Here is a 21581-nt window from a genome sequence, read left to right as displayed (position 1 = left end):
CAACAATTCACAAATTCCATATTCAAATATTTTTTTTATTTTTTTTAAATTTTTTATTTGAAAATTTATTTATAAACCCTTACGGATTATTACATTTATTTTACATAAAATAATATATACATTTTTCATTTATACTCTGTTGTTCAAAATAATATTTTTTACATCTTTTGAAAAGTTTGTCTGAGTATTTTGTTTAGTTTTGTCTGGTAGTTTATTGTATAATTTCAGTCCCTGGTTCATTAGTCTTGATTGTCCTTGTCTTGTTTTAGAAAGTTGTATATGGTATTTTTCTGATATTCTCGTATTATGTCCATGTTGACTACAATTTTTTACTAGTTTTAGTTCTTCGTCTACAATTACATTAGTGGCTAATTTATGGATAAATTATAAAACTGACATCTGATAAAACAAATTATCTCTTCTGTGATCCGCACGATAAACTAATAACAAAAAATAATATTCCTACTGCTATCATAAAAAGTTACCGCTAAAGTTTCAATGGCATTATTTTCATCACCGCATCCAATATCCAAAAATCCTGATACACAAAGCCGAATAAAGAAAGAACCTAATATCCGCATCATTCCCGCAAATAATATCTGGTGGAGTGAGGGGGAACACTTCAACACAGGTTAGTCGATTTCCATTGTATGTAAAGTGGCAGTAAACTTCCTTAGTAACGTGTGTGTTGGCTGACCTTGCTGGACCATCTTGGATTAGTTCATGCGCTCTCTAAGCTATCGAGGTATAACTTTTGCGCCTCTCTCGCATCACCAGGGCCTCGATTATGATGGGAATATAAATACGCCATACCTTCACCTTGACGGTATGGTTGAAGATAAATTCCCTCTAACGCTTATAAAGATATACTACCAACCCCCCCACCTTCAAGTTTTGAGTAGGTACATCGATATGAAACAAGAGGAAGCGTACGTCACGGTACTCATATCTACGCTCTAAAATGAAATAGCTTCAGTATGACGTCATAGTTGAAGATAAAAGTCTTCCGACCGACTATAAAGGTATACTACCGATACCCCCAACATCAAGTTTTGATGTAAGTGCATCAGTTTATACCGACGGGTCTAGAACCCCTCGATACGTTTATCTACGCATCGAAAGTGTCAAAAATTATGCTCCACCTAGCAATTTTTCCTTTAGTTATTATTTATTAAAAATTCTAATAGTGTTGAGGTTGACACTTTTTTCTTTAAAGTCTATCAAAAATATGAGAGAGAAATAAGTAAGTTTTGAAGTCGAATTAAATTCCGACACAACTGTCACTTCAATAAAACGAACGCTTAGATGTGATAATTATGTCGCTAGGTTCTCTCCTATTAACAAATAAGAGTATCTAGGCGTCAAACATAGATTGTATGCGTCAGAAAGTTACCACTCTAAAAAATTAATTTAGTTATTATATTTTTTTCCATCTGTTTTACTGTCTTTCCGAGTGTATGCATCGAGACGTTAAAGAAGCCGGCTTTGTAGTCGATCGGTAGATACATACAGACGATCGTTAAGCGTACCGTCTGGATGATTTCCAAAAGTCATACAAAATTCAAGTTCAACCGAGCATTTTTACTTGAATTGGGATTTATTTGAGTTTATAATCGCTTTGAAGTTAGCATTTTTTATTACAGAAGCCTATTTAAACCATAAATGAGAACTTTTTAAAAATATTAATGACGTAAGAAACGCGAACTAATTGTTTGCGGTCATTCCATTGGCTTGTTTCGATCATATGATGTCGATATGACAAGTAGGTAGAACATACCGAGGTAAAATACAGATGATACGGAAGTTAAGTATACCGTCTCGATATATACATATAAGATAGCGTTGTTAACGATGCTTTATTTGTCAATAATTAAGTAGCTTAATTTATTTTCTATGCTTATATATTTTTTTAAAAAGGAATAACCCGCTAAGCCTCTTCTTTAGAGGCCTGTCAGCAGGTGGAGAAATAGGATATGAAAGGAAGTTATGAAAAATAAACCACAACACCCAGACCAATCCCAAAAAAATCTTTCTTGGATTTTTTTCTTGCAACTGGCGGGGATCGAACCCGCGACGCTAGTTTCACAGTTAGCTGTCTTACCAACTGCGCCACGGTGCCTTACAATTTGATAAACTGCGATTTTAATTCAATTTATCACTACTGTTTTTATTGCTCCTTTAACTGTGAGTTCGGCAAATTATATGGAGGGTTCATGTCCGATATTGTCTTAGTTGTCAAACGTTACTACACATTTAATGGAAAATAATGTTTTTTTTTATATTTTTCCTGTGTTTTTTTAAATAGGCTTCTTTCATTTATTAATTCGTTTTTTATTATATATACGGCCTAAGCCAACAGTTACATGAAGAAACATCTATCTCCCTTTGTTAACCATGGAATTGATACAGTGCTTCATTTATTTAGTTTTTTATTGCTTAGTTCTTGGCATGAACACTTGACAAACTTACTACTATGCTCTATTTTTTATAAATTTATTGATATCATTCTAACTTTGCTAGAATTCCACTCGTCCATGCGCTTTGTAGCTGCACGATGATTGGTTATCTAGCTTTCATATACCAACTTAAAAATACCTAAATTTTATAAATGGGGTCTAGAATTCCAATCGTCTATGCGCTTAGTAGCTGCAAGACGTGCTGTAATCTTACTCCTTTTTACTATTCATATTATTTTTATTTTTTTTTAGTATCATTAATACACTAAATTTATTTGTCAATTTTTAAAATGTGTAAATAGGGGCTAAATTTCTAACTGTCTATGCGCTCTGTAGCTGCAAGACGTCCTGTAATCTAGCTCCTATCTGTTATAATTTTTTATTGATCTTAATTGAAAACGAGGAACTAGAATCCCAACCGTCCATGCGCTCTGTAGCTGCAAGACGTACTGGGATATTTATTAATTGTACAGCGCCCTTGAGGTGATTTTCACAAAAATGGCGCTATATAAATTATCCAACTATATATATATATATATGCAAGAAACTGAACAGAAAAAATAAAACTATGTAGCAAAGACAAATAAGGGCGATACAATAATGGTTTACAATATACTCATAAACATGATAAACATACAAGACTTCGAGCTAAACCATGACAATCTATCTTTATTCCACATTGTTTTAGTGGCAAAGGGATCTACGAAAAGCTGGAAGATCTATCCCAAAGAAATAAAAAATAACCACATCAGAACGATTCGAAATTTTGATTAACTTCATTAAGAGCAAAAAGTGCTTGATTGAACATGATCTTTGTTACTTCCAAGGCGTAGATTGTATCTTAGAATACGGTGCCCCCGATAGTGTTTTTAGCTCGAAACTCGAAGATACAGGGTCGACAGTGTATTTTCGTAATCGTTCGGGAGAAAATATCTTCAAATATAGCGTCATGGTGAAGGTATAGCTTCCGATTGTAATAGCCCCCCACGTGACAAAATAAGAAAAAAAACATCGCTCTAAAAGCTGAGAGCCTTGTAGTAATTAATTATATCTTAAGCTATCTAGAACAAGTCAATGAGCCGCGCTTGGACAAGAGATGGTTATCAGATAAATGTGACGTTGCTTCTTCCTTACCACGATCCCATTGTGGAGATGAACCGGTCCATCCATCTGGTAGGACGACAGCATCATGATGGTCGGGTGCACCAGGTAGGCGCAGTACGCCAGCCGGCTGAGCGGTAGAACTCCTCGGTAGCCCAGGATTCCTGAGACTAGTCCTCCACGCTTGGACACGCAGCAGATCACGATCCACGCTGTGGCTGCACTCCAAGCTGGCGACAGAAATATTCATAAAAATAAAGATACCCACTTGAAAAAATCAATGTGGTTAAACTGTATACATATTTAATGACATGTGTAATTAAAGATAGAGTGAAAACTCTCTTTCCTTTTATAAGTCTACAAGAACTGCTAACAAAATAATATACATGAAAAAGTTAATGAAATGGTTATGGACGATCGCCGAATCATAATCTGAGAAGTTGCTGATGATGTTGGCTTGGCTTGTTGGATTAGCTTATGCCATGAAATTTTTCGAATGTTTTAAGGATGAAACGCATAGCAGCAAAATTTGTTCCGAAATTGTTGAATTTTGAACAAAAACAGCGGCGAATTGAAGTTGGTCAGGGCTGGTATTCCAAACGCTCTCGAGGCCGTATTATCTCGCGTATTTTGTATCACTAAATGAAGTTAACGACGATGCAGAATTACTGAAACATGTTATAACAGGTGACAAAACATGTGTTTGCGGAAATGACGTCGAAACTAAGGCACAATCGTTCCAGTGAAGGCATACTGGATTGCCAAGACCGAAAAAGGCTCGACAAGTGCGGTCGAACGTGAAGGCGATGCTTACTGTGCTTTTCATTTTTAATGGCATAGCGCATCATAAATTCTTTCCACAAGGTCAAACAGTCAATAAAGAGTACTATCTACAAGTTTAACGCTGCGCCGTTTGCGTGAAGCAATCCGAAAAAAAACGCCTGGATTTGTAGCAAAACAATTCATGGCTTTTGCACCATGATAATGGACCTGCTCACACTTCATTGCTAGTTCGTGAATTTTTGGCCAAAAACATTAATGTTTATTGCCGCAGCATCCATATTTTCCAGGCATGGCTCCGCGTTACTTTTTCTTATTTCCAAAAACAAAGAGGACCTTAAAGGGCCGTCATTTTACAAGCATAGATGAAATTAAAAGCGCATCACTGAAAGAGCTACAGGCTACCCCAAAAATCGAGTTTAAGAAGTGTTTCGAGGATTGGAAGAAGCGCTGGTACAAGCCCATAATATCTTATGTAGACGAATATGTATTTTATTTTTCAAAAAACGAAAATTTCCGGCATTTTCTGAATACACCGTATGTATTTGTATGAATAAATAAATATCGCTACTTTGTTTCGTAAAAAGATTAGGGATCGAGTCAAAAACACTCGTCCTGGGATATAAACACACGGCGGCCTCCGTGGTGTAGTGGTCAAGAAGCTTGACTCACGCACGGAAGGTTCCGGGTTCGATTCCCGGTGAGAACACAAAAATTAAAATTTGATTTTTCTCAAGCCTGGGTGCTCTGTGATGTAATTCACCACTGTAATTAGGCCTCCTGGCCTGTTGTGGTGCAAAAAAAAAAAAAAAAAAATGTAAATGTAAAATGTAAAATTTTTTTATTTCTCACACATAACTTTTTTCCATTTTTATTTATTTATAAGGAATAACCCGCTAAGCCTCTATTTAAGAGGCTTGTCAGCAGGTGGGAAAGAGGGGATATGGAAGGACGTAGTGAAAAATTCACCACAATATCTGGATATTGTGGTGAATTTTTCACTACGTCTGATCTGGACCAATTGAAAAGAAAATCTTTCATGGATTTTTTTCTTGCAACTGTATTACGTATCCGCATGGACACGTAATAAATTGGTTTTATAAATGATTTTTTATTTTATTTTTTATTTTATTTATAAATCATATAACACAAAGTATTTTACAAGTATAATACGTTGAAATTCATTTCCAGGAGTTACAAAAACTCAGTTCGGAACATAAATAATATTAGCATTTAGAAAATAACACATATTGACAACAACAAAGAAATAAAGCAAGTTTAGCACCTTTATAACTGAATATACAACAATAATATATACGCCTAAAACCTTTTCTTACACAAGCAAAATAAATATATATAAAAAAACGCTTTTAAGAATAAAAAAAAGTAGTGAATCTTCTAAGGGAGATAAGGTCATTAACATCACATGCCATGCAGATGATGAGAACATATCCATCTCAGTTAGTAAACATCTGGATGCCTAAAAAATGTCTAATAGTACAATGAACATATGATTATTGGACACATAATTCGGATACACAAAACGTGTGTCAGACCGAATCATGGTGTATACAACAGAGGCGAGGATAGATAGAGAGAAAATAAAAAATACGAAAAACCAAGTAGATGTACTAGATAGAAAAACTAAACAACTGCTCAGAACGTCAGAGATGAAAGTACTAAAGGCAAAAGAGGTAGAATCTAGAGTCAAGAAGTTAGACGGTTTTGCGATACCTATTGCATAGTAAATAGATTATGGAAAGAATACGTCAGTAATTCCATTAATCGAAAGCTCTAAAATCCCCTTTACCATTTATTTTCCCAATATGTATTATCATTGTGACGGCAAGGATATTATTTTTATGCATGGGTACAAGATTGTCAAGAGTGTAATTGCTTCGTAGTTAAATTTTCCGTTGTCAAAAAAGGCTTTTTCCCTCTTGAGATGAATAATAGTGTTTTATTGTTGTTTTTTACCTGTATGGCCGATGCTGACGTAGAAAGCAGTTGGCCACAGCTCGAGGTGCCCATGGCGCATTCCATACACGATGGAGGCCATGGTGGCTAGAGCGCATGGCCACCCTATGGCCACTACCCACGTGGGCATGGTGTTGATGTTACGCCTTCGCCATAAATAGCAACCTGTGATCATACCTGAAAAATAAATCACGCTTTTTTATTTAGAAATCTACCCGTCACGTAGTTATTTACGTTTTTTCAAATATTGTTTTACACCCAACGGCCATTTTTAATTATTGGTGTGTACACAGCGCTATTAGGTATGGTATAAATACATAGAAATTATAACAAAAATAAAACAGAAACCCAATGCAGGACGAATGAGAAATTACAGTGGTTTAAAAAAAATAAATGTTGATAGACTATTAAACTAAACCAAAAAAATAAATCTTTCATTTATTTATTTTTATTTTATTTCATTGGAAAGCTAACAGACATTCATAAATTTACAAGATACAATTATACTATAAATAAATATCCATAGAATTAAGAATAGTCCAGAAGGAGCGGAGCGTAGAATCATATTTGAATACATCGGACTGTGTCCAATAATTCCCACACTTTCGCCGCGCGCATATTTGAAGTCACCGAGTAATATTGCCAGATCGCGAAGAATATAACCATAACACAAATGTAACACTTTGTTGATCCGGAATATAAAAAAAGAGTTTCCCACACTCACAACACTAGATTAAAAACTAAGGGCTCCCTGTCTGTTCCCCGAATTACAAATTATTTCGGAGAGCGAACATTGAATTGCGTTGTTCCAAGATTGTTCAATGATCTCCCTCAAACCATCATTAACATGAAAAATCTTCAAATGAAAAAAAAAGAACTGAAGAAATATCTTCTAGATACTTTATAGTGCCTGTTTATAAATAAATCTGTAAAATATAAATAAAATAAATGTAATATAAACCTGTCATAAAAAAAAATGTGTCCCACTGAAAAGTCTTTAGACTTGGTGGGTAACAAATTATTATATGTATTTTTTAATTATAAAATAAACGCTGCTCTGCAACACTGAAATTGAAACTAAGGGTAAAAAAAAAAACAATTTGTTAATTTTTCTCAAATTTCATTCTGCACTCGGAAACATTGATTGACAATTCAGAGTAGATAAGCAAAGGGTCATTCAATAAGAGTAATTGAACTAATGAACTTTGAACTTAAAATATAAAACAAATTTCATTTTACATAAAACGGATATTTTTATATTATGTTAAATAATATTTTATGTTTTAAAGATAATATCGGCCAAATGTTCACCACGGCGTTGTTTAATCCGAGGTTCAATTTTAATTGTTTTTCTTATTATATGAGCAAAGTAGGGTAAAAATTGTTACTACTCTAGCAACACTAACGAAATTTCCATTTCGTTTCTTCGACAATCTGACAAATGGAAAAATAATTCAATTTTTAAGTAAAGCATTTGTGACAAACACATTCATTTAATAATTACACATGAAATGTGATTGCATCCTGTTTCTTTAAGATCCTAGCAGTATTTATACACTTTAAAAGGACACAATACGGCATGGTTAAATTCGAGCGACGTCTACAAAAAAACTAATGGGTCAAAACTTAAACCAACTCATTTATGAGTAGTTGCCTTCTGTTTGATGTGCGCATGCGGTTTCTGGACTATTCTTAATTCTATGTAAATATCATAAAGTCCAATTAGAGGCTTCCACATAACATTGTTATTGTAAATGTTATACATAACATAAAATAAGTAATCATACAAAACTTATCATATTATTAAAAATGTAAATGTAAAACATATTATTGAAAATATATCTATTTTTGAATGTTGGTCACACAGTTGCAGATTACAATATATATCGTTCTATTAAATGTTATTTATTTCTGAAGTAACTCCGCGTGTGACGTCAGAGGTTCTCTTCCGCTTATTCTCGATTAGTTCTGCCCATTGGTCCATTGACTGCAAGCAAACCGGAAATGTTTCATAACCCTCTTATCATTGGGTGATTTATATGAACCAGTGACGTCGTTCAAAGTAGTTTTTTTATTTAAAAAAAAAAAAATCTTACCCTTTCAGGAAACTTTGCCGTACAATTTAATGCTCCGATTTTTACCGTGCGCATGAAAACATTTTTATTATTTATTTGACGGACTTATGCAGTCCATTCTAACGATGGTGAATACAATTTCTTATAATAAATACAGGCACTAATAAAATAAAAGATAATTTAATAAAATTAAAGCTACGACAAAAAAAAATAAAATCACTACTTCAAGACACGATCCGGTCTATCTTAGTGAATTTTTAAATCTATAAAGACTTACACTAAAAAAGTCCAGATCTTGTCTCGAGTTTACAATACGACACAATTAGGACATTGGTGCATGCAAGCCATAGTTTGCGCTGTGTTGATCGAATAATAACACATATACATAGATTGAGACGATTCTGTAAATAATATTTTTTTAAGGTTTCTGGACTATTCTAAATTCTATGGGTGTGTATCTCAGATTAATAATTGCTCCATTGCATAGAAAAAAAGTTCCAAATTTTTGTTTTGTTTTTAGTTTAACGACAAACGTGTAACGGATGGTTTCTGTTTGCGCTTGCAATTCGCAACACGTACCAACAACCCGTAGTTTGCTCTAATCTGGAACTAAATTCGTAGTTGTTAATCAAATAGATTTTTTTCTACGTATGTGTGGCTCTAGCCAGTGGCGTGTTATTACTCTGAGGCGGGCATGTTACGTTTGTTATGGCAGTAGGTTCAATTTTTTAAAAGTCTAAGTATAAATGATTAAAAATGACATAAGTTATTTTACATACAAAACTAAAAAGTATGATTTATGCAAATAAAAAAAAACTAACCTAACAAGAAAAAAATCTAATCACATTTTGGTTATGTAAAACATAAACATAAACACAATATTAAAGTTCGTACTTTCAAAAAAAAACTGGGTATAAATAAGGGTATTAGAAGCTAACTTATACCCGAATGCAGAGACAAAACTTAAGGTGAGGAAAGTACATTCTAATCTCAAATGCGGAGAATAACCCGAAGGTGAAAACAATAGAATGTACTTTCCTCACCTTAAGTTTTGTCTCTGCATACGGGTATTAGAAATTTTCATTGAACAAGTTACAGATATATTTGCGAAAAGCTTTGAAAAAAGAATTGTGAGATTTGTAATTATGCTTCACCAACTCAATGGAGAACGCTAAGTTTTCGGTGTCAAGTACTATAATTGAAATCTGTTTTTGCAAGATTTAGAGACGGTTTTGAATTACGCTATTATTTAGGTAGGTGGGTTTTTTGTATGTTTTATTTTGGTATCAATAACATTTTTTCCGTTTTAAGTGCAGATTTCTAAATTTGCTTTTAATACCGCCGGTTGCGAAATAATATTGTGCTGTTCGTTGATCAACACAGTATAAACACAAACACAGACCAATGTCCCGATTGTGTCGTATAGTAAAAAACTCGAGACAAGATCTGGACTTTTTTGTGTTATTCTTTATAGATTTAAAAAAATCACAAAGATTGACCGGATCTTATCTTGTCTGGAGGTAGTAATTTATTTATATTTTGTCCTGGCTTTAATCTATTTATCAACAATATTTTGAGTTTGTCCAAATTTTTGTAGACAAAGACTAGAATCAAGGAAACTTCACAAACATCAACAGATGAAAGAATTGCAGGAATATAGATGTTCAAATACGGGCAGAATGGTGAATGTTACACAGTGTGTAAAGTGGCCACTTAAACCAGCCATTGACAGGTCATAAGCCCTGTAGATGCCTAGACTTCTATATTACCTTCTCTTAAATGTTCTTCATCTCTGTCGTAATATGTTAATCTATTTAGTTGTATTTCATTTGATTAGTACCTGTATTTACTTATACTTGTTTTTCTGTATTTGTTATTCTATTACATCACATGTCATTATAATTTAATCTAATTAATTTTACTAGGTATTTTTATTGTAAATTATTACGGCTTAACACAGGCACAGCCTACAAAGACTTAATAAGTTCATAAATATTTGAACGATTGTAATTTTGAATGAATAAATAAATAAATAAATTTATTATAAGAAATTGTATTTTTCATTGTTGGAACGGACTGCACAAGTCCGTCAGTAAATATATAATAAATAAATAAATGTTCTAAAGAGACAAGAAAAAAATAAGGTATAAAATATAAAGTAACTTGTCAATAACAAAAATTAAATGGCATTAAAAAAAACGTAAAAAATAAAATATTTGAGATAATTTTAATGGTTTGAAATCAATAGTTGTTACATTATAACTAATCCTAGAAATAAGAACCACCCTTACCTGGTCTTATAAAATTATTAGCTGCCACCTTGATACTTTACTAATTAATAATATTAATATACACGCTAACCGACGAATACGTAATCTTGATAAATTTATTTGATCATTTCTCCCCCAATTCAGGATATTATAATCCTCCATCTCGCAAGTGAAGACACTAAAGCAAGTTCCACAAAGGGACCATGAGAAACATTAATATCTTTGAAGATTCGGCGTCATCAAGGGGGGGTTTGGCATTATGCCTCCTTCTCTGAAGCCATGGTTTAAAAGAGCGGTGCCGTCGTCTAGCGGCCGTTGTGTGGCGATGGATGACGTCATCAAAACGTTGTCTGTAAAACCAATGGTGCTGGTTTCCTAGAGAGCGATGGTTGTGAGTAAAACGTCAAACATCGGTGCCGTAATTTGCAGGACGGCCGTCATAGTGGTACAAACCGTAATCGAACGTTTTTTTTAAATGTTAATGAGTTCTGTAGATTTTTGCCTATGAAAATGAGTGCAAACGTGATGTGAACTAGTGAAATGTTGATTAATCACGAAGCTTTATATGATGTGAAGAGCGAAGAACTATGGAATTAGAGGTTCTGCATTAAATCTTATTTTTTCATACTTAGATTTTTTTTTTATTAATGACACAATAGAAAGTTTTTAGACTTTACATATTTATTACATATTATATATTTTATTTGTACGAAATATTCCCATACAGCAAAAGTGCTCGTATGAGGGGATATTATATATAATAACAATCTACAACCTACAACTGGTAATTAAACAATCTACAACCGGTAATTAAAAACTTGAATATAAAAAATCTGCCCAATAGTAAAGATATTTGACAGTCTGTAAGCCCTGTAGATACCTAGACTTCTTTATTACCTTATTTAAATGTTCTTCATCTTTGTTGTAATATGTTAATTACACTAGGTTCTTTTTGAATTATTTTTTTTAAACAGATATGAAGCTGTTGTGAATATTAATTTACGAGTATACATACATCTTATGATTTGTCATCGGCTGGGAGTGATCACTTTACACTACGTGTAACATTTACCATTCTGCCTATAATTAGTTCTACAGTGTGTTAAACAATCAATTTATTTCGTGTTAAAATCCAGAGGGTGGACGTAGCTGGGACACGATCTCAAGGATCAATTGTTTCAATAGGCGCGCCAGAGAGGGAAATCATTTTTGAGAAGGGAATATAGAAGTCTAGGCATTTACCGGGCTCATGACCTGTCATTGGAAGTAAAAAAGCTGAAACCATTATCATGTGAGTAAGATTCATCCTGCTGAACTTTACAAAAGTCAACAGATGGAAGAGTTGAGGAAATGTGGATGTTTAAAGAAGTAGAATAGTAAATGTTACACAGTGTGTAATGTGGCTACTTAAACCAGCCAATGACAGGTCATAAGCCTTGTAAATGCCTAGACTTTCATATTCCCTTCTCAAAACTGTTTTCCTTATCTGTTGCAACAAATTAAGATAAAACAAAATACGCAGCAGCGTTGGGAGGATCATTACCGCGCTTCTTCTACAGGTAAAATCACTAAACCCAACGCTGGCTGATGCAGCAAACTTCCGTCGTCATCACCAAAGTACTTTCGAAACGACCTAAATGTTTACCGGACACGAAGCTATGAGAATTTATCTAAATAGGTTTAAATTAAGGAATGATGACTATTGTCCATGCGATGATATTTCTTCACAGAATCGAACATCTGTTATTTCAGTGCCCATTACAGTTTTTAGTTTACAACGCCATAATCTTGAAGCAGAATGCAGGAAAGATAGAATATCCTTAACAAATATCCACACTATAGTTAAAAGTAGTTATCACGCGCCATTGTTATTGAACATTGCAACAATGGTGATTAAACTTATTTATTTTTTTATTTATTTATTTATTTATACTTTTACATTGTTTGTATTTTTTTTTATACAGAATAATGTTCCCTCACTGGGGTGTCCCGTGCCGAGGGAAGCATTTTACAAAAATGTGAAAGATGCCTAAGATAATAATATTTAACAAAGTTATGAAATATATTTAACAAAGTTTAAAAAATTAACAAAATAAGAACAATAAAAAAAACGTAATTAAACCAATTAGCCTAATTATAATTAACATAATAAACAAACAAAAAAACAAAAATATTCATAAAAAACATAACCAATTTATATGGACTAATTAATAAAATTCATAAACAGTGCATACATTTTACATATTTGGCTTGATCCACTCTTCGATCCGTGCGAAACCCACCTCCACTATCCATTTCTTAATAGCAATTTTTTGCAAAACTTTTTGTCCAATTATTATTTGCTTGATCAGTGTGTCATTTGCACATCCCCGTCCATTTATAAAGGTAATAAACCAAAATCAGTGATCAAACATCCCATTTTCAAGACATACAATAACTATTTTTTCCGAGTACCTTAGCTTTGTACATGACACGTAAGGCTACTATATACAGGGGTCCAAATACATATTTAAAAAAATTAAAAAAACAAATCAAGAAAAGTAATTAGTATTATGATGATAACTTTTTAAGAAGTTTCTATGCGGACACGAAAATTTATATTAAATCTTAAGTATGATTCTTACCTACTAAATAGGGGCCCAATCTCGACCAAGGTTTATCATAAAGCTGGTCAAACATCTCAAATGGTTCTTGTATTTTAGCTCTGTAGTTGTTCGCCAAAGAAATATAACCCGTGGTAAACCATGAACTGACTAGCAACATCAACAGAATTCCGGCTGATATTTTGAAATGCCTAAAAAACAAAACGATAATTATTCATTTTAAAACAAGTTATTAACCAAACTTTTAGACGTAATTAAAATAGCAACAATTTATTTATTTACATACATGTAGTTTATTACGCATTATTTAAGACATGTCCCAACTCCATGGGGTTAAAAGTCCTGTGTTGAGATAGGACGAGCAATTACTTGACACAGACACATGAATATATCATCACAAATGTGGGATCAGAAACACAAAAAAATATTTCAAAAAAAATATAAATGGCACATCAATATGGTAAACAGTAAACTCAAACATTCGAAAAATCATAAAGGAGTTTCCTACTCAAATCATTCCCACTAAGGAAAATCTAGTCCTTAACTCCTCCTATGAAAATAGTTTTGGTCCTTGAGAGCTTAATACGCTCTTTCAAAATCTTTAACACTCTCGTTTCGACAAATAAGATATGTCTCTGAGCAAAAGTCGTATGGGTTTTAAGTATGGCATAATTCGTGCAATGGGAAAACCTCGTACGGACTTTTTTCTGCAATCTCCCCTTATTGCTCGACCAGAATTGTCTAAGTGCTTCGTTTAAAAAAGACATGATTATAAAACTGGAAGATTCTCAGGAGCTCAATCACAATTAACTATCGACGTGATAACAATTTCTCATAATGGTTGTTTATCGGTTTCGCGATCACAATGGAACATCCGTGAACACCTAATATTAAATATCAAAATATTTACGTTTCACGACGTATAATCCTACTGCGCAATCACATATTTGAATTTCACCGGTGTAAATATGGAAAATATTCCAAAACTGCTATTTTTATTAATTTGTTTATTATTTGTCATGCTATTTATTGCATTTAGCTGGCGGTTGGCAAGCCAAATGTCAAGAAAAGCAGTCGCCATGGTAATTGTAATTTAGTTTTAACTTTTTTGAATTAGATACTTCTTACTATTTTGCAAATGGAATATTTAGTATTATTTTTTTATACTAAACGCCGATTTCTTACCAGTGAACTGTATTTATTTACGAGAAAAACAAAAAAAAACATCACGAGCGTTGATTTAGAGATTACACACGCGTTGACTTATGACTGCTATAACTTAAGCATGTTCATTATTTACTTATTCATTTATACTTTTATATTGTTTGTATTCTTTTTTATATACAGAATTATGTTCCCTCACTTGGGTGCCCCGTGCCGAGGGAAACATTTTACAAAATGTGAAACATGCCTAAGATTAGCTATTTAACAAAGTTAATATATTGAGTTTTTCTACTGACATTTCTTGGTGGAACTGCATTTTAATTATAATAATAAAAATACTTTATAGTTTTATTCCACTTTTATTTAAAATTATTTTATAAATTTTTTACCAGTGACCGGGTTTCGTCGTGACCGACATCGTCAGACTGGTGGGAGACTAAACAAATGTCTATGTTATATACAAGTGCAAGCAGGGGTTGTAAATCATGATTTTATATAATTATGTAAATAAAAGAATTTAAATTAAAATCATTTAAGTATAAGGTAATAACAATTATTAGAATATAAGTTTTGTTTGAATGTATATAATAAAAACTGGTGTAAAATATATAATTTTATGAAGTTTCATAATGAAAATGTATTTGAATTACGTGTATTTAAATTTAATTAAAACTATAACCAAACTGACGATGTCGGTCACGACGAAACCCGGTCACTGGTAAAAAAATTATAAAATAATTATAAATAAAAGTGGAATAAAACTAAAGTATATTTATTATTATAAATAACAAAGTTAACATAATAATAACAATAAAAAAACGCAATTATTCCAATTAACCTAATTATCTTTAACATAATAAACAATAAAAAACTAAAATAATCATAAAAAACATAACCAATTTATATAGACCAATAAAACAAATTTAATAAACTGTAAACACATTTTACCTATTTGGCTTGATCCACTTATCGATCCGTGTGCAACCCAACTCCTCTATCAATTTCTTAATAGCAATTTTATATTGTAAGAACTTACTAATTGTCCTTATGGATAATGGAAGTAGATTGAACACTTTAACCGAGTAGTAGGCCAATCCTCTTTGGCCGAAGGTTGTATTATTTTTTGCAGCATCAGGGTGGAGTATCGAGTAACTCTTGTATTAGTAACGGAAGGTAGAGAATAATGTTTACGTGCGTATAGTAGCAGAGCTTTTACATAAAGTTGTTTTATAGATTTTACATATTTTTCATTGTGATCGCTCAAATGCTTAGCATGTTTTTAAACACGTCGATTGTAATTTGTGATTGAGCTGCGGATATCATCATTTGATTTCAACTCTTAATTTATACTTACCTACATCTACTACCTGCATCGAATAATTTATTGTTAGTTGTGATTTTTTTACAATTAAATTGACATGTTCATGGAAGCAGAGAGAGAGGGAGGAAAGTAGAGTAGCTTTACAATGTCTTCTCCTTTTTATGAACTTTTTATATAAAAAAAATATTTTTACTTTTTTAGAAGTAAATTATTTTTCCCCTCTCCTCCTGCATTCATAAGTGTGAAATCTGTAATTGGTCTTACTTTTTAAAATTGTTCTTTTGTACCTTATTTTATATAAAAACTGTATGATTTCATTAATAAATAAATAAATAAAGTTAGTTATTATTACACAGTTTTGAATAAACTGATGGAAGTAAATAGTCTATTAGTGGTTATCTTTTTTTGTAGTAATTTGCGGAGACAGGGGTTCGAACCTCATACCTCGCATCCATGGTGCGCAACACTTTCACGGGATCACTACCCGGTTAGTTATTTTTTACCCCAGAGCAAGATAATTTAATTAGGGGTTTACAATTTGCAATATAAACTGACACGAACCGTTTTTCAATGATGTTCTTTCTTTCCTCATAAATTAACATTTCTCGCAAGCATTTGGAGAAATTTAATTCTTGGAATTTCATTATCATATTTAATAAGATTTATATATTATTTCTAGAATATAATACAAAGAACCATTCTCCTTTTCATTTTAATTAAATTTCCCCTTCGAAAAAAAAAGAAAATACAGATTAGACTTATATTATGTGACGATGAAAGTCAATATGCAGATGAGTTTCTAACTTTTTAAAAACATACATAACTGGCAAAATAATACAAGCTGCAACCGTTCTCCCATAGGTAACTCCAAAACTATTACATAAAATCATAGAATTAAGAATAGTCCAGAAACCGCATACGCACATCAAACAGAAGGCGACTAAACTACTCATAAATGAGAAGGTTTACGTTTTAATCCATTAGTTTCTCTGTAGACGTCGCTTAGTAGGCAACTCCTGATTTGAATTTAACCATGCCGTGTTGTGTCTTTTTAAAGTGTATAAATACTGCTGGGATCTTAAAGAAACAGGATGCAATCACATTTCATGTGTAATTAGCAAATTAATGTGTATGTAACAAATGCATTACTTAAAAATTGAATTATTTCTCCATCCGTCAGATTGTCGAAGAAACAAAATGAACATTTCGTTAGTGCTGCCAGGGTAGTATTTTTTTTACCCTACTTTGCTCATCTAATGAGAGAACTAATGAAAATTGGATCTCGGATTTAATAACTCTGTGTTGGACACTTGACCGACATTATCTTTAAAACATCAAATATTATTATTATTTTTATTTTTTTGTGTTCTCACCGGGAACCGAACCCAAAACTTTCCGTGCGTGAGTCAAGCGTCTTGACCACTACACCACGGAGGCCGCCTTTAACATGAAATAAAAATATCCGTTTTATGTTAACTAAAATTTGGTTTATATTTTAAGTTTAGAGTTCATTAATTCATTTACTTTACTTACTTTACTTTACTTTACTACTACTACATGATTAAATGACCTTTTATTTATCTACTCTGTTGTGTCAATTAATACTACCGCGTGCACAGCATAATTTTAGAGAAATTAACAGATTGCTTTTTTTTACCTTACATTTGTGTTATGGTTTTTTTTTCGCATCGTGCAACATTACGCGGCGGCATCACGAATGCGTGCGGCGGAAGTGGGCATTATTGGACACAGTCCGATGTATTCAAATATGATTCTACGCTCCTTCTGGACTATTCTTGATTCTTTGCATAAAATAACATAAATAAAATATCTTGGTCTTGAAATAGCTGAGAACATAGAATTATAATATACCAGACGGAGCGTAGAACCAAGTTTGCATACATCGCACTGTGTCTATAAGGTTCCTAATCACCTCCCCCTCCCCTGCACGATATCCCGACTGCGCGCATTCGTGGAGTGGTCGCGTAATGTTGCCAGACCGCGAACAATATATTATCATAACACAAATATAAGATAACTTTGTGCTACTTAATGTTATATTTTATCACAAAAAGTATTTTACTGACAGTTCTATAAATAAAACGAGTACTTTTATTATCATCATCATCATTTCCTTTCCGCACCTAATGGTACATAGGGCACTGGATTGGTACATCAATCGCAGCATATCTTGATCAATTTTGTTACATGAAGCTAAGATGATCGGTCTTACGCTTCAGATACCAGTCCAGAGGCTATGAAATATTCTAGTGTGAAAGCACCCTTTTGAATAAATATTTCATTTCAACCATGTCGGGAATCAAACCCAAGACCTCTTGCATGGTAGGCAAACGCGCTGACCATTACACCACCTGTTTCGTGAACTAAAAGACCTGAAACCTATATTATGTGGGTGAGATTCATCCGGCTGAACCAATTCACCTACTAGGCAACGTCTGAAAACTGTTTCCCAATTTCGTATACTTCTTCTTTTACCGGGTAGTTAATTCAACAATGTTTTGAGTATGTCCAAATGTTTGCAGAATGGCTGGATTTTCCCCCTAGGGAGTTGTTCTCATTTAAATTTGTTGCAACAGAGAAGGAAAACCTTTTTGAGAAGGGAATATGGGAGTCTAGGCATTTACAGGGCTTATGACCAGTCATTGGCTGGTTTCAGTTTCAGTGCTGCAGAGCAGCGTTTATTTTATAATTAAAAAATACATATACGGATTTGTTACCCACTAAGTCTAAAGACTTTTCGGTGGGACACATTTTTTTTTATGACAGGTTTATATTACATTTATTTTATTTATATTTTACAAATGTATTTATAAACAGGCACTATAAAGTATCTGGAAGATATTTCTTCAGTTTTTTTTTTCTCATTTGAAGATCTTTAATCGATCGTAATCGAACAATCTTGGAACAACGCAATTTAATGTTCGCTCTCCGAAGTTATTTGTAATTCGGGGAACAAACAGGGAGCCCTTAGTTTTTAATCTAGTGTTGTGAGTGCGGGAAACTCTTTTTTTATATTCCGGATCAACAAAGTGATCTACAATCAATTTGTAGTCACAAAGTTGTTTTACCGGCAGGACATTACAGAATTTAAAATATACACCTTCGCCCATATGTTTCGCCTCACGGATCATGCTATCCGGTACAATCCCCCTAAACTGTCTCACCTGAATATCATAAATTTTACCCAGATGAGACTGGAAGGTGAGACCCCAGGCCCAGGCACGCACTCCGTAAGATATAATGGATTCAATGAGCGAGGTATATATGTATCTTAACGTTTTGAAAGGTAGTATGCCTCCGTGGTGTAGTGGTCAAGACGCTTGACTCACGCTCGGAAGGTTCCGGGTTCGATTCCCGGTGAGAACACAAAAATCAAAATGAATTTTTCTCAAGCCTGGGTGTTCTGTGATGTAATTCACCACTGTAATTGGGCCTACTGGCCTGTAGTGGTGCAAAAATAAATGTTAAAAAAAAATAATTAAAAAAAAATGGTTTTGATTTCATAAATCACCTTAAGCCAGTACCTTAATCTGTCGCAGATTCCATCAATATGAACACCCCAGCTAAATTTAGAATCAATAATTAATCCTAAATATTTATGATTATTTACAACATCTATAATAGGGCATTTAAGTGGCTACTTTACACACTGTGTAACATTTGCCATTCTGACTATGTTTGAACATCCCCATTACCTGGACTCTTCCATCTGTTGACTTTTGTGAAGTAAAAGAGCTGTGGAAAAATATGAACAACTCCCTAGAGAGAAAATCCAGCCAGTCTGCAAGCATTTGGACACACTCAAAACATTGTCGGATAAAATAAAATATTCAATTTTACGCTATTACTTTCAGTTGTTTTTGACTTACCGTTTAGAAATCAAGAGAAGAGTAATCCCAATTATGTAAAATTGTGTGTCGTTTGCCATATACCACGACCAAATCATGCACATCTCAGATTGTGGGAACAAATTATTGATATATAAAATGTTCCGCCACCAGTACTTGTCACAAGTAATGTGATCTAGAATATTCGGCTCGAAAACCGAGTTGTTGTGGCTGTATCGCAGCGCCAACTCGTTCAAACCAATGACAAACAAATAGGCGGGAGTGAGACGGACAATCCTGTAAAACAGTAGCAACACAAATTCCAGCAGATTGTCTTTAACTTCTTTGGAACAAGTTTGGCGGGTAAACACGGTATTGGCTGCTTGGATGTGTTCCGAATTCACGATTGGCTGGTTAGAGCTACTTCGTCCGAGCGCAGCGTGGTTCTGTGACGTCATGCCGTGGTTGACGTAACTGTATTGGTGCATTTGAATTTTCAAACTGTCTCCGTTTGAATGGGCGCCAAATTGGCTCCCATTTGTATTGTTCGCGCCGTTCTGAGAGGCGATTTTTGCATTTTTCTTGGCTAAGATGGCGTTCTTTTTTGTCTCGAGTGATTTGTAGTATAAAAATGTCACAAGAAGTCCACTGAAATAAAATCAAAGGGTTATTTTACAAGTATAAAATATTATTCTAAAACAAAAAAATGTGTACAATGACTAAACGAAAAGATTGAAACGTCAAACTCAATGTCAAATGTCACTTATAGTTCTTAAAATATCGCTTGATTAAAATGACAGTTGTCAGCAAAAGTGAGGATATAACTTTGTAGTAACGTCTAAGGAGTGATTTTTATTGACAAACGAAAAATTATTCGTATCTGGAATGTTAATTTATTTTTTTAATAATATGCTTGACATATAAATCAACAAAAATATTATTTAAAATCGGCTTTAAAACTAAAAATAAACTACAATATACTCAATTATTAACGACGTTCTTACAAAGTTACATCATTTTGCAAAAACATTAGGGATGGGACAAATTGATCAATGTAAATTGATCGAATAAAAAAATAATAAATTTGATGCTGTTCATGAAAAAAGTATAAATGTCTTATTTTTTGGTAAATAATTTTCTTAAACACACTATTATATGCTTGTTTTTGCGTTTTTATATCAATTTTCGGAAACAGAGTTTTGTGTTTGCATGAAAAACTGATAAAATCGATTTGATCGGTACATGATCAGTGATCAGTGATCAGTAAGTTCCCATCACTATTGACATTAGTTTGGCTGCTGTCATTTTAATCAAGCTATATTTTAAGGACTATAGTATATTACAATATTTGAGTTTGTCCAAATGTTCGTAAACAAAAGACTAGATTTCACCCTCTCGAGAATCATTAAGATTAACAAATTACAACAGGGATGGAGAGTACCTTTAATAATTAAACCCTTATAAATTCAGTCAGATGAATCTCTTCACAACAATGAAGGTTTCAGCTCATTAACTTCACTAAAATCAACAAATAGAAGAATTGAAGAAATATGGATGTTCAAATATAGGCAAAATGGTAAATGTTACACAGTGTGTAAAGTGGCCACTTAAACCAGCCAATGACAGGTCATAAGCCCTGTAAATGCGTAGAATTCCATATCCCCTTATTTAAGGTATTCTCCATCCCTGTTGTAAATTGTTGAACTATAGTATATAGTTTATCAAAAATTCGAATATCGAAAAAACGTTTGGTGAACCAGCTAATAGCAGGCAAGCTAACGTTTGGGCAGGACAACGTCTGTCAGGTCCGCAGGTATATTTTTTAATGTAAAATTTTCAACAAAATATATTTTATTGTGGCGGAAAATTATGAGAAAAACTTAATGGAATTGAAATAAAAGCCTTGTGTTTTAAACCAGACGTTAAAAATACAATGGGATTATTTTTAATTTGGATCCCCAAATTATTATAAAACTAGTTAGCTAC

General features: G+C 33.1%; 1 protein-coding gene across 1 annotated transcript in view; it reads right to left on the bottom strand.

The window, feature by feature from the left end:
* Positions 1 to 3590: 3590 nt before the first annotated feature.
* LOC148285300 (nose resistant to fluoxetine protein 6-like) overlaps positions 3591 to 21581 on the bottom strand; it is a gene marked incomplete at its 3' end in the record, with an annotated part of 55258 nt that continues 37267 nt past the window's right edge. The window contains exons 8-12 of the mRNA XM_088227515.1: positions 20170 to 20243; positions 19638 to 20067; positions 13284 to 13453; positions 6315 to 6491; positions 3591 to 3787 (exon numbers count right to left, since the gene is read on the bottom strand). Coding sequence (XP_088083641.1) covers positions 3591 to 3787; positions 6315 to 6491; positions 13284 to 13453; positions 19638 to 20067; positions 20170 to 20243 — 1048 coding nt within the window. The remainder of the gene's footprint in view (positions 3788 to 6314; positions 6492 to 13283; positions 13454 to 19637; positions 20068 to 20169; positions 20244 to 21581) is intronic.

The sequence above is a fragment of the Micrasema longulum genome, unplaced genomic scaffold (genome assembly GCF_059751315.1).
Source record: "Micrasema longulum isolate JH-2025_06_02 unplaced genomic scaffold, ASM5975131v1 h1tg000044l, whole genome shotgun sequence".
Lineage (NCBI taxonomy): Eukaryota > Metazoa > Arthropoda > Insecta > Trichoptera > Brachycentridae > Micrasema > Micrasema longulum.
Note: the sequence above shows the minus strand (reverse complement) of the source record. Positions and strands in the feature narration are given on the sequence as shown.